The sequence below is a fragment of the Elgaria multicarinata genome, chromosome 4 (assembly GCF_023053635.1).
Source record: "Elgaria multicarinata webbii isolate HBS135686 ecotype San Diego chromosome 4, rElgMul1.1.pri, whole genome shotgun sequence".
Classification (NCBI taxonomy): domain Eukaryota; kingdom Metazoa; phylum Chordata; class Lepidosauria; order Squamata; family Anguidae; genus Elgaria; species Elgaria multicarinata.
The window spans coordinates 127,144,250-127,159,167 of record NC_086174.1 but is presented as its reverse complement, the minus strand read 5'-3'; the positions used below and the strand labels follow the sequence as shown (position 1 = coordinate 127,159,167).

General features: G+C 40.1%; 1 protein-coding gene across 2 annotated transcripts in view; it reads right to left on the bottom strand.

The window, feature by feature from the left end:
- The window catches only part of ASAP2 (ArfGAP with SH3 domain, ankyrin repeat and PH domain 2), a 98,299-nt gene that overhangs the window by 60,747 nt on the left and 22,634 nt on the right, over nucleotides 1-14,918 (bottom strand). For both annotated transcript variants that reach the window (XM_063125143.1, XM_063125144.1), the window contains exons 2-4: nucleotides 11,011-11,083; nucleotides 7,396-7,541; nucleotides 1,007-1,081 (exon numbers count right to left, since the gene is read on the bottom strand). In XM_063125143.1, the coding sequence (XP_062981213.1) occupies nucleotides 1,007-1,081; nucleotides 7,396-7,541; nucleotides 11,011-11,083 (294 nt within the window). The remainder of the gene's footprint in view (nucleotides 1-1,006; nucleotides 1,082-7,395; nucleotides 7,542-11,010; nucleotides 11,084-14,918) is intronic.

Here is a 14,918-nt window from a genome sequence, read left to right as displayed (position 1 = left end):
TGGCTGCTGCAACGTCCCTTTCCCTTCTGGGATGTCACGCAGCTGTCTAGATGCTGGGAAGGATCCAGAAGCAGGTAAGTCCACGATCCTCCCCCGTCCCTCCCTATACACCCTTAGGTGTAGACATGCCCTCACTATAAGGCAGCTTCCTATGTTCCTATGATAGGGGAAACAACTAAATTGGGAAATTGCAAGGTTATTTGAACAATGAAACGTCTATGACTGGGTCACTGCGCTCTCTTTAGAGATGCTAAGGGAGCATGAGGCATAGTATAGGAATCCAAGGCCCCCTTCCTGATCTCTCTCAAAGGAGAATTCTGGGCAGAAAATAGCATCTAAACAGGCACTTTGTGCATGTTAATTCATGACAGCCTAAACATAAACATAATCTGTCTACCCAGAGAGAGCATCTTTGCAAAACGATGCACATGTTTTTAAATGGGCAGTAAACCTTTCAAAACAATGTGATTATTGTTTTATGGTCACTTGTAAGCACCTCTAGGCCTATATTTTATTTCAACACTTTTAAAGTACGTGTTGTGTTGCATTCATTCATTTATTACATTACAATAGCACCTGATAGCCAAAGCTTTCTGAGTGGTTCACAACATAATAAAAATATAGAATATTTTTGTGAAATGTGTCAGACATTTCACCAAAAAATCCACAAAGAACTTTTGGATTTGCAAAATGATCATAATATCTACAAAATAAATAAATAAATAACGATTTAGGGGGCCCATCTGCCTGGAAGCCCAAACTCTTAACATGTGTGATAAACAAGTGATTATTGTATTAGATACTCAACACCTGTAAGCACTAGCACACCCACAAAAATAAAAAAATCACCATACCTAATGTTAAGGATATTCTGTACATAATAGATAAAACCGGTGAAAATGGGTGGTGGTAGAACATGCTTTTCTTAAACTGAAATTAAAATGCACTTATAACAGGACCTACAAAAAACCCCATATATTTTCACAATATATGTTATGCAACATACCCCTTTCACTCCTTTTAGATCTCCCTTCAGCAAACTGTCCAGAGGGAAAGTGATTATATTGTTCATGTTCTGGATCTACAACAAAAAATGTGATGCTTTTAAAACATTTTCATACTCAAGATTAACATCCACTACTTTATCAGGTAGATCTAGTAGCTCTAAGAGTGAACAAGTCAAGATATAGCATTATGAGTACATAATGTCATTATCACTGAGAAACACAACAGATGAAGCAGGGCCTCAGTATACACTGATTCCCTCGGAAGACTTCATTTGCCCACAACCCTGGAGTTTGGTTCCCAACCAGTTTCCACATTTGCAGAAAGCAAAAGGGGATGATTGCAAGCAGTTGGGAATGCATTCTTTCATTATTCTTATTATTATAAAGCAACAGTGCTCAAGGTGTGGCCGTGCTGTTTTGCCATCGTGTTAAATTTTAACTTAGTACAAATAAGGTAACAAGCATGATGGTAACAGGTGGAGCAAGATATATGCATGCTATTCAAACGACAGATCCATACTCTGAACAGTAGTTCATATTCATCAACAAAAACAAAACTGCCTTTAAAAATAGAAGCGTCAGAATATATACTTGTATAAACTGTCTGAACCAAATATTCTCCCATTTTGCTTTTCACCTTGACAGTAGCAATTTAAGAAGGGCAACCTTAATATTCCTTTTTGTTTGGCTGTTTAAACCCACTGTTTCTCTCTGTTGCTGCTATGCAATCCCACCCTCACCCTCATTTTATTCTTTGAATCATTCCAGCCAGCTGGGGTTCACATGATGGCATCACAATACTGTGTAACCAATCAGATTTGTCTATGTGCTGATGACACTAAGGGCAATGTGGCTAATCCGAACCAATCAGGGATCACACTTATCAATCAAACAATTGTACAGCCCTTTCAAAGAGACCTCAAAAATCAAACACTGAAAGGGGCCAGGAATTTTGACCACAATTCTTGTGAAATGGCCCCTCCTTTGGCTCAACCCTGGCATAAATGTTTCAAACAACATAAGATATTTTAACTGGATCATTTTTTCCTAACAGGTTTTGACCTAACTTTGCCAGGTCTAATTGTACACAGCATCCAGGAAAAACTACTAATTATAGAATCAACATTACATCACTCCACTGCAAATCTTTGAACAGTAATAATGTCAAGAGGTTTTTCAGGAAATCCAGTCCAGATTGCTTAAGTGAGAAGTATATTATTGCATAAGTAGTCTCAAGAGCATGTATTAAAGCAGCAAAACGGATTGGTAACAGGGAACAACAACTAGACGGCAGAAAGCTTCAGCTGCCCCCACCCCCAAATATTATCAACTGCTCTCCTCAAGTTCCATATCAGGAAGGGGACCTGGGATTGGCAAAGATCTTGATGACAGTGCACTCTGGGGGGCACAGGACCCTGGCTGCCTCTCCTTCTCCTCCTCCTCAAAGTAGACCTACAGTAAAAGTAGGACCTGGACAGACACAGGCCACAGACGCTGCTCTAGCCAGTCATCCAATAAAAGAAACCAAGCAGCAGGATATTATAGTTCTCTCATGGGGACAGCTTGACCATTGGACCAAAGGCATTAAAATCAGGCCCAGATGCTCAACATCCAGAAAAACTGTCCTCTGAACACTGCTGCTAGCACTCTCAAGCAAATACCTCTAGTTGCTGCTTCCAAATTGCACCGTTTCCCTTTTTGGGGTCAAATCTTGTGGGGACAACAACCACACAATTAGAATAGTTACTTATTTCTTTCTCTCCCCCCCTACTCTCCCTCTGAGAGAAAAAAGAGCGGGCCAAGAGGCACCTGTGAATATAGAAGAGGGAGTAGTTTGGGGAGCGAAACAGAACTGTTACTCATTCCCCCCCTCAAAAAAGCAAGAGCACCCTAATAGTTAGGACTGGTCTGGCTCTCACATTAAATGTTCCAAAACGCTTTGTCCTCTTGAATTCTGTATATTCTAACACAACTGTTCAAACATTGTAAGTGTTGCCAAATTACCGCCCCCGCTCTTGGACCTGTGCCTTCAGCAGCAAGTTGGCATGCAGAAATTAAGCAGCTGAAGGTTTCCCCAGCGTACAGATTCAGCAATTAGAAAAGTGTCACATGCTTACGTTCTGCATGTCAAGCTGCTATATTAAAGGCAGGGAAGATTTAATTCTGCAATATAAACAAAACCTTCAGAGAAAACCCTGAATATGGGGTTCCCTATTCTGTGAATAGGAAATCTTCCCTTGAAAAAGATAAACGAGAAAACAAATCTCCTAGGCAGACTTGCAGCCTAATTATAACCATGTTTGCTAAGAAGGAAGTCCCAAAATTCAATGCTTCATCTCCTAATATAATACTAGCAACATTCTTCAAGTTAAAAAATAAATGCTATTCCTAGCCTCTTTGACAACCAGTTTCCATCTGGCAGCTTCCAACAAGGTAAGCAGACCTGGTAGAAGCAAATATTTTCAAAGAGAAACCAAACTCTGCACAACTTTTAGATAAATCTGAATTACCATTCTTGGGTAACACCACTGTTTTATTCAAAGCAGGCTTCAGCTTTGAATATTCAAAAATATGAATATAGGCAATAGCAGCCTTATTTCCCTCATTAGATTTCCCACCCCCTGCAACTACAAAACAAATACTTCATTTATAAGTGGAAGCAGATGAGTTCAATGACAGGCTGAATTTAAAATCAAGATGACTGATTCACCCAACTCATGTATGATAGTCTTCTCTGCCCTACATCTTAATAGTTATTCTGCCATTGATTTTGCACCCACAGACAAGAACTAAGTCATCCTCCTAGCAAAAACATCTAACACATCTACTATTACCTTGAGTTGGTTTTTCATTCCAAAAAAAAACTGAAGGCAAAGGGTATATACTTAAGTTTTATTGACTGCAGCTTTTTCTATGTTTTTAATTCACAAGTTTCAGTTGACGAACTCTATACTAGTCTATGATCCTTCTTTGCTTAACGAGCTGTCTTCTCTATAATTATGTAAGCGCTACGGAAATGAAGATGTTGAAACAGGTGTCGAAGCAATGCAGACTATAGCAGCACAAAGCCAATTAACATCTGCAGGCAATAACAGCAATTCAATCTAATACTATTGTCAAGAAGGGAAGCTGAACCTAATGAGTGTGAGAGACAGAAAAAATAACACCAAAGCTATTTTCTTGAGAAATAATGCAAAAGTAAATCAGGCCTTCTAAAAGTTGTTTTATTTAACTGCTACATTATTAAGGAGGATTCAAGGAGCAATCACATCCACAGACATCTATCTGGCAACTATTTTGCTAAAGCTAAAGGTCAGGTCAGTGCCTGGATGAGAGGTTGCTTGGAAACTCCATGTATGTTGCCTTGAGTTCTATGTTGGAAGAAAGGCAGGATATATATGCTTCAGATACATATGAGCCACCGTCCCAGGAAAGTTAGTTGTAACTTAAAAATTCCCATTGATCTCAATGGAACTTTTTAAGTATGACTAACTTTCTCTTGACTGGAGCCATGGGACTGTATCCAACAATGACTTTGTACTAGCAGAATGCAGTTCTGCTCATGCAGGGTGGGGCACCCAATTTTCATTTTCACCAACTCCTGTAACCTACTACAGTCCAACACATCTGCAGAAAAGCAGCTCTAAGGTGTCAGATGACCCTCCAGAAGACTAGGAGATATGGCACAGGAGTCTGCCATAGGGGGGAGTGGCAAAATTTGCATGAACATAAGCTTTGCGCTAGTGCAAAGCCACCATTGATACAACCTGTAGTTTGCAGTATTGAAATCCTCTCTCTGATTTTCCCTTTGCCTTTTATTTTTCCATCACTCTGCAGTCGACCTTTCAGTGAGGTAGCTCAAAGTGCCCAATTGCACTGAAAAACTTCCCTTGCCAAGGCATCTTGCCAGAACTGTGCTTCGGCTTCCTTTAAAAAGTGCACTGAAATTTTCACATCCTGGTTCTGTCAAAATCAACACAATGTCATCCTAAGCATGTATCGAAGAGGAAACAAAAAGCATACCTTTTTACCTCACTTTGCTCCCCTTCACACACATACACACCCAGCCATGTGGGAAGCCATGCGCTTCCACAAAGTGCTATCTCACTTTGGCCTGGTTCAGACAACACGCTAAATCATGGCGCTTAACCACAAAATGGTTACGGGAATGCATGCATCCCCGTAACCATTTTGTGGTTAAGCAGCATGGTTTAGCATGTTGTCAGAACCAGGCCTTTGTGTTATATGTGTGAATACTACAACCAAGTGAGAAAGACCATCAGATCAACTACCCACTGGACTGTAGTATTTTAATACAGATGGCAGCACAGAGAAATGGCCCCTATGTGATACAGTGTGCATGAAAAGGGACCAATACAGTGTGAGCATGACGGGATGGTTGAAGGGCAATTAATAAAGTAAACCTGTCTGCACATCCATACAAAGACAAAGTACCCTAGAGTTACCTGAGGCTGTCATCATACACTTATCCTCAATAAAGCTGGAGGCAGTTGACACTACTGTATTCAAAGACTAGCGCCAAATAAATGAACAGAACCTTTGGCAAAGAACTGCCTATGCATTGCCAAGGAACGTGTTTAATTACTTTTTCTGGAAAGTGCCTCATGTATCGATATCAAAGCAAACAATGAAATGGGTTTCACAAAGACCTTTTCTAATTCAAAGGAAGTGCTGGGAAATGTTATAGCCCCAATACCCAGAACTACAAAAGTCAGCTCTCAAAAAAAAAGGGGAAAAAAAGGAAAAGCCACAATGTATCTATTTTCAAGTTGATAACACACCCACACCCACACACTTAAGCTAGACTGTATTTAAAATACTGTTTTCATGCACTGAAACTAAAGTAAACATTTTAGAAAAAGGGTAAAAAGGTTTTCACACAAAAAAGGCTTGCATTAGAGTTTGTAAAAACTAGGAGTCATATTTAAACGTTTAAGTTGTAGAAATTTGAAATCATTTAAAGAGTTTTGTAATTTAACTAACACCACCAGAATCCTATGTTCAAGAGGGCTTATTCCCAGGCTGTGTGTGTATAGAATTGCAGTCTAATTATTAGGAAAAAAGCAACAAAAGAAATCAGTTGAGCAGGAGAAATGCAGGGAGGTGGAGAAAAAGGTGTACTTAAAGAAAATGAAACATATGGGGGAGAGGATATTAAAGTTTGCCCTTATACCACTTCCTGTAATACCTTTAATTTTGTAATTTGCTTAAAGGTAAATATGCAGTTGTGTTGTTGTTGGGTTTTTTTTAAAATGGTTTAAACCTAGATACCTGCAGAAAACATAGGGTTGTACCTGTTTTTGCTGAATACTTGACAACCCACAGCACAGCGCATGAATTGATTCAACTGAAATTTACTGCATTTAACATGATGCCAACTTGGTCAGTGGTGTTTGAGGTGTAATGTTCCTTCCCTTCATGCAGACATTGATTCTGCAGTCATCTGACATCTTATGGCCATAGCCAGACTTGAGGGGGTATGACAGCAACTACGCTCTCAAGGTAGGGTCTACTTGCCAATGTGCTGTCACAATGTGAAGGGATACTAGGCCGGCACTGCAGGCAGATATGCGGCATATAGCTAGATTCTGATGTTACTGGGAAAACCATTTTTCAGCCTTTTTACTATTTAGAAAATTAGAGAGGAACATTGAGGGAGTGGAGGGGGAATACAGCCTTCCTACTCACAAGGCACTAAATATTATTTAACTGCTGTAATATTGGGAAAGGGTGGGGAGTTCTGAGGGGCCCAGGTAATGCCTTTTTGATCTACCCCATTCTACCTTCAGTACAAACACTACCGACACAGTTCAAGGAAGTTATACTGTGATGCAATGCAGACTCAAATCAAAATGGCTCACCCTCTCCCAGGCTTTCATACTCAAACCCCATGAGAGGGTTCAGTCGGAGGACAGCAATTAATGTTATAAAGGGTTTAGAAAGAAACCAATTATACAAGGCTGGAAGTCTCTCCTTGAGTGAGCTAGATAACAAAGTTGTCTTTACAACCACTTACAATATCCACTGCGTACACACATGAAACATTTCCCCCACAGTAATCAGATTTTAACTCTAGACATTAAAATTTCCAACTTAAAGCTCTGTTAGCTAAGCTTCAGAAGCAGCTATTCGGGTTTTTTTTAAAAATGCACTTAGTCAAAACGTATTCTAATTTACATCCTCAGATGTCACTGGAGGGTTACTGTAAAATTAGTAGAGCAGCCAAGCTTAGCATCTATCAAAGTCCTGGACTTTGTATAGGATCAAGTATTGCAGTTGGAATATATTTCAGTTGAAAGCTAAATCCACACCATTCAATTTCAATTCTGTATAAAATACTTTTAAGGAGATCTAAATTATTTCCTACCAAGTTTTTGAAGAGTGCCGTCAACTCCTTTGTAAATACAGCAAATTTTAAAAATGCAGTTCCTAAATCTGGATCATCCCTACAGACGCAGTTTCCTCCAAATTTCTCCAATGCTTGAGTGTACTGTTCTTCATTTTCCACATGAGCTTCAAAGAGAACAAATGCTATGTTAATTCAAAAAACACACAACTAGTAATAGAGTCCCTACTGAAGTAAAAGGAGCTGTTCCTTTCAGTTATTTTACAAGTGCATTTGAACACATTCATTTTAAATATATATATATATTTAAAAACAATTTCAAACATTCAAAGCTGTACGCTAGACCAAAGGTGGGCAACTTGTGGCTCCCCCAGATATTGTTGGCCTACAATTCCCATCATTCCTTACGATTGGTTGTGCTGTCTATGGCTGATGGGAGCTGCAGCAAAAGCAACAACTGGAGGACCACAAGTTGCCCACCACTGTTCTACACAGTGATCAACAGAGAAAAAGAAGGCAATGATCTTATCTGAAATGGATCAAAATAAGCCTATAAAGATATAATAAGTATGGAAAACCTAAATAGATTCCAACTGAACAACTCCCTACACACACGTAACAACCACTATTCCTTAGCTCCTTGAAAATCAGTATTTTTTTTTAAAAAAAATCTTCCTCTAAATTTCTTTCACATTTACAAATTAAACAAATACTTGTTATTTTAAACCAGGACGGTAAAATGCTCCTCTCTCCATGACCATATCCAGCACTCTTGTGGGCACCGTGGTGTATATACAAAGCTCACACCCTTAACGCAAGCTTTCCTATTCATTTCAGTGGGGACTGTCACTCTGCAACAAAATTAACAAAGCACCTTGCAGACGTAAGTACTTCCATGTGCATTCCAGGCATATATTGCTGAGGGTCAAGAGTATCAAGACAGACCTTACATGGCAAAGACAAATAAATGCTTAAGTTATTAAAGAGGTAAAACACACACAAATAGAAAAGGGAACCCAAACCACACAAGGATGTAAATAATGTCAGCTCCAAAACAGTTAGAATCCATATAGGCATATTACACTATTCAAAGCAATACTTCTATAATTCTAAGGAAGTTAACTTTTTCAGCCACCACAAATACAAATAAGGATTGTTAGTCTCTCTATAATTGGCTTATTTATTTATTTAATAATAAATAAATAAATAAAATAAACAAGCATGCTTAACCTGGCCATTTTTATTTTAGAGAAAAAGGAGCAATGGGTCCTGATCCGGAATGTGCTTCTGATCCAGATTGGGCTCCATGCCAGCTGAGAATCACCCCCCCCCCACCTTGGCTTGCTATTGTCACCCAAAGTTGCTATTTCCCCCCACCCCTCGCAAATAGAAGCTGTCAGATTAAGCACACTGGTTTAAACACAGTTTCACCACAATAACTTCAATTCAGTTTCTTCAGGCTCAATTCAGATAATTGTCGTAACAATCAGGAACATGCCACTGGCTCATTTGCCGATTACCTGGTCTGCCCATCTCAAAAGCCAATTCTAACCCCCATTATTTGGTTACTTCTAACCAGGATTTGCCATGGCGTCCCAACTGAGCAAACTATGGTTAGTACTTGCTTCCAAACCATGATTCGAAACCATGGTTTGAAGTAGATTCCAAAGGATCATTTGGAGCTAATCGTGGTTAAGCCTAACCATAATTTGACATCATGGAAAACTATGGTTAGAAAAAAAAAACTGGAAATGGAGAAGAGAACTGACACACAAGATAGAAGGGAGGAGTGCACAAACCCATGACTTGGAGGACTGCAATATGAGATCTGAACTGGACCACAAGCTTAGCATGTCTAGGTCAGTACCTTCTACTCTCTCTAGCAGGCTTCCCAAGGTGCCTGGCATTGCTCCTTCCCAGTACTGCTTGCTGCTGCCCTTAAACTTGAGGGTGCACTACCTGTTAACTTAGAAAATATGCGTTCCAAACCCACATTTGCCATGGCAATGTAAGGGTGAGGGAAAGAGGTGAGGGAAAACCTTTCTCATGCCTGCTGACTCTCCTCAAGTACCGCCCCCCCCTCCGGGGGGCACTCTTCCTCACTCGGACTTATCGCTGGGTTTGAGGCCAGAAGGGGTATTTGTAGGGGAGAACCAAGGGCAAGAGGAAGGGTGAAGCATTCTTCACCCACCTGCTAATACGTCCTGACCCTTACAAACACCCCATCTATATACACATCCACATTAGGACAAAAATAGAACTCAATTAATGAATTCCCTAAAACCAAGCATGGGTGTTTCACAAAACATTGGCTCATCTTTAGGTCTATGATGCAAAATTACTGCCTACAAATTTATCTGCAGTAGTCCAATGCACATATACCATTAGCTCCTGGCAAATCATGGTTTCCAAATTTGAGACCAGTCCTGTGACCACAAATGAAGCTAAACTATGGTTTAAATGTGACATTAATTAGGCACTCCACCTCCCCTCCCCTCCTCTAGCATGACCATGAGGGGATGAATAGAAGCTTTTGCTTCCGTTTTCAATTACCTACTATTTACTGTTAACACATTAGACCTTAAACTGTGAGTAATCTTAACTATGGTTTAAGGCAACAAGCCAACTTCATAAACCATAGTTTGAACTTCTTTGTTTCCCTAAACCAAAATTACAATTAACTACAATTTGGCCGGGTTTGGACATAACACTAAACTGTGATTAGTTAAAAATGGAAGTGAAAACTTCCAGTTTCCTCCTTGCAGCTGTGCTGGAGAAGGAGAGGAGATAGAGCAGCTGACAAGCCCAAAGTTCATTAATTTAACACTACACCATAGTTTAGCGTTACCTCTCCCTCCAACCAGAGCCATTTCTCTCTTCCGTCCTGGTATTAACTGCATGCGTACCAATGCAAAAACATCATTTGCAAACCCACATCAAACCATTTTTTTCAATCTCTGGTTTATGAGAGAAACATAGCTTCTGTTAAGCATGTTCTATGTCACCTCATATGCAACAAGATTAATACTAGGAAGGGATAGTGCTTCAGAAAAGTGAAGAGGGAGTGAATGCTCATTCATGAGCTCCCAGTTCACAAACTAGGGCTTACTGGGAGTCAGCCCTACATCTGCACCATGCATAATTCTGGGTGGGTTCAGACGACATATTAGCCAACCCTGCCCTCATAGTCCACTCCATGGATGACTATTTGCATATCACACTTGGGAGACATGCAGATAGTCATCTGTTGAGTTAGCTATAAGGGCAGGGTTGGCTACTGCTCCCTCCCAACTCCCCACCGAATTCCTCCTTACCTGATCAGGTCTCCACGATTCCATGGGAAGGGAGGGAGATAAGCTCCCCTGCCTCCTTCTTGGTGTGGCAGCGCCCATGGCACCCACTGCAGCTAGAAGGAGGTGGGATAGCCCTTGGGAAAGGACGTGACACAATCTGATCCCCTGTCAGGGGATCAGATTGCGTTGCATCCTTGGGTTCCCCCCTCCTTCTGGCTGCAGCAGCGCCTATGGAAGCTCGAGAACGCTTCTATATTCAAATACATGGTTTATATAGAAATGTTTGCATATTCAAATACATGGTGTTAGCAATACAAGCTATCAGTAAGAAGACCATACATACCCAAACCAGAAATATTTATGGCTTTTACAGATTTCTTCATCTTATAAAGAACAGTTCGGTCAACATCCAGTGCCTAAAATGAAAAAAAGAATGCTCAGGTCATATTTAATATTTATAAATCGTAATAAGTTAGCTCATTTAAACACTTAAAAGGAAAACATAAAAAAAATCTACAAAATAATACTAGCCAACAGTTTTTGTTTTTTGAAGAAAATATAGAATTTTCATTAGAGGGATCTGGTTAGCACACTCTGCATTAGTTTCTACTCTCTTCCGGGGGGAGGGGGAGAGTTGCATGTTTTCAACCCACACAACAGATTTTTTAAATGGTTACTATTGGATTAATAGCCCCAACATCAACAGTATCATTAGTGTTCCTACAATGCTGAACCTAATGTTGAAATTTCCAATAAAACCTGGACTTCCATGCTGCTGATGTAGCAAATTGGGCCACAATATTAAGAGCGGCATTAACAACAGACTTTCATTTGGTTTTGTATGCTTATTTACTTTTTTTATTATTAGCATACGTGACCATATTAACATGCTGCCTGCTGTGATGCCAACTAAGCCGACCCATCGTTCAGCAATGGCCTGTTTTTCACCAAGACAACATCGGAATTATATTCATGAGCTTCCAAGAGCATCATGAACACCCTCTCAAGGAAATGAAAAGATGCCGTAATGATCTTGCCTCTAAGCATGAATAGTAAAATAAGACAAGTCTACAATACTTGCAGAGAGCAAAGACAAACTACGCACATTCGAACTGTAAGAAGCAAAAGAGTAGGCAAATGGGTATTTTAATTATTAAAATATAAGCAATTTTTCATCTGGTCTGGAAGGCTGGCAGCCTATATCCACAAAGGTTGTTTTGTGTGTGACACCAGGGAACTTCCTCAAAGTGAGATAAAGTGTCTTTTAAAGAAACCAATATCTAGTGCTTAGGCACTCTATTTTCTTCATCCCCCACTCAAGGTAATTTTTGAAAAACTGAATTGTTTGATGAAATATAGAAAATATTACTAGTGAATCCCTTAAACGCTATCTTGTAGGACTTCAAATCTTTAAATATAGATTAGAAACCTTATCTTGAAAAGAAAACGCTTTCAACAACATGACAGTTTTTGACTACACATAAAAAAAACCCAAATACACAAATACTGAGTTCACACAATTACCGCAAAACTCAAAATGTGGTGGAAAAGATAACAATTGTGCATGTGTTCAATTGTTTAAAATTCAGTATAAAAACAACCCAGCAATGACACTCTACATATACTCTCATATCTTTACAATATACAACGGTTTTAGGGCTAACAAGATACATGTCTAACTGTCATGGATGGCAATTCTATGCATGTTTTGTTTTGTTCTTCCCAGGATGCGTTAAGCATTTAAATCATGCTGAATCCCTGCTGGTTATGCATTTCTCTATAATGAATAATTAACTCATTACAAAACAAAATGAAACAAAAAAAAAACAACCCACCCTTATTTTATATGGCAGTTTTGTAAAATGTGCTTTGAATTTCTCTTCGACTGTTTTCAACTTAAAAAAAAAAAAAATAAACAAGATTTTTTGAATGAAGACCCAGGACAGTTTTCTCAAGTGATTTCTGTGGAATACTTTCTTTTGTGGCACCAGGGGTAATTGAGTGGTGAATAAGTAAGGCTTTAAAATGTCTTAATGGAGCTGGCTTTTTGTGTTTCTCTGGTCTTGTGTGAAGAGCATTCCCCTTTAGTATTTTCTATGGCCTTTTCCCTTTCAGCACCTGCAAATCATTTTCAGGAAAGCTCATGCATTTCATCCTCGGATTTACTTCTGAAAGCATATGGATGCTTCATTCTTACTCTAATAAAAGTATGCCAAAATGCTTTCAGTTTCCATCTTCTTCACTACTCACTTTGTCTGCCTGCCTTTTTTGTTCTCTAGCAAGCATCATGAACAATATGAAAAATGCCTTCTGATGTTACCCTTTCTGGCACAGCCATGTTCACTTATGTCCCATGCCCCACCAGTTCTTTTAAACTGGAAGGAAGATAGCTACGTAACTGGAACAGCATCTGATGAAGTCAACTGCAGTCCATGAAAGCCTAGGCTTTCAAAATACATTTGTTAGTTTTAAGATGCCACAAGACTCTTTGTCGTTTTTTGCTGCAACAGACTAACACCACTACCTGGTAGTTGTCTCATCTTTCCCACTTTTTGTTGTTGTTGTTTGCTATTTTGAATGCTCAAATATCAGATCACACTTTACTGCTTGTTACAGCATCTGGCTTGTTTTATCAAAATGCAGATAAGGCTTCCTACACCAGCTTTAAACAGATGTCAGACTTCCCAGTTGTATAAATGTAGTGCTAAGGACACAGCACTTCCGTTTTGTAGAAATCTTGTTATTGTCCTCCCCTTTCCAACATAGTACTTCCACACCTAGTACTTTAACTTAGTATTTATAGAGTAAAGCCTACAGAAAACACTGATCAGAAAATCCATTTAGGTTGCAATCCTATACATTTATCTGGGCAGAAGTCCCATCAAACACAGCGGGGCTCGCTTCTGAGTGCATAGGGTTGCACTCTTCATTGATATGCAGCAGGTCCTATTTGATGCTTCATATTCATCAAAAGATCACTGCAGAAAAGCTATGGGTGAGTTTGCACGACATGACAACCCACCTTTGCAAATAAGGCACGCAGGGTGGCTTGTCTATGGAAAAACTCATGGTGAGCCCTACAGATGATCAAGCTTACCATGGGTTGTTTTCCCCATCCTTCTTCCTTGGCCCTCCAGCCAGCTCCAACCCATATCCTAGGTAAATTGATGGCAGAACCTGTCTTGATTGCCACTGAGTCCCTCTCCCCATTCCAATCAGAACCCTGGTCATGTTCCCTGGCATTTGTTCATTGGGGTGGGTGGGGGTGCCATAATTTTTTTTAAAAAAAAATGGCCCTAGGAATTTGTGCAAAGTTCTTCTTTATTATTCCCCTCCACAGTTTTTCACAGTTGCAAAAGGGCACACTTGCTGCTGTAAAAGGATGTATATAGCCTTGCCTTGTTTATTGCCTTGTAGGTTTCAGCTGTCAAAGGTAAGGAAGTGCACTAGGAAACCTACAAGGTAATTGACAAGGCAGAACTGCACATAGGCTAGTTTGATAGCCAGTGATGGGGTGGGGTGTGGGAAGGGGGGTTTATGTGTTGCACTGACTCTTGGGGGTCTACCCCTCCCACTGCCCACTGCCCCAAATCTCCAGCAGGTGGTTTTAAGGGTGATCTAGGGTCCACCCCCTTTTCACGGCTCCCTGTTACTGGGAATGGGAGCTACAAAAATCTACATCACCTTCCTAAGGGAGCCAATCTAATCCCCTCTTCCTGAGCTGTTAGTGTGTGATTTGCACACAATTACTCGCTAACTGCTCAGGAGAAGGTGACAAGATGGCCCCCTTAGAAAGGTGATTCTCAAGTTTTGAAATTTGGAACAGACCCTTGGATGCTCTCCCTTGCATTGCACATCTTGCAGGTGTTTTAAGGAATGATCTAGGGTCCACTCCATTTTCACAAGTCCCCTGTTACAAAGAATTGGAGCTGCAAAAATGGGGTGGATCCTAGAACACCCTTAAAATGATTTGCTGGAGTCTTGAGGAAGCATATAATGCAAGGGGGGAAACCCCAAGGATCAGTTCCACACTTCAAAACTTGTAGATAACTTTTCTAAGGGGCCGAACTGGTTCCTGTTCCCCTCCCCACCATTAACTTTCAGCAGCTAGCAAACTAGCCTCTTTGCAGCCCCACCTTGTCAATTACCTTGTATGTTTCCTATAACACTTTGTTCCCTTTGACAGCTGAAACATACAAGGCAATAGACAAGGCAAGGCTGTATTTAGCTTGACAGCCTTAAATGTGTTCC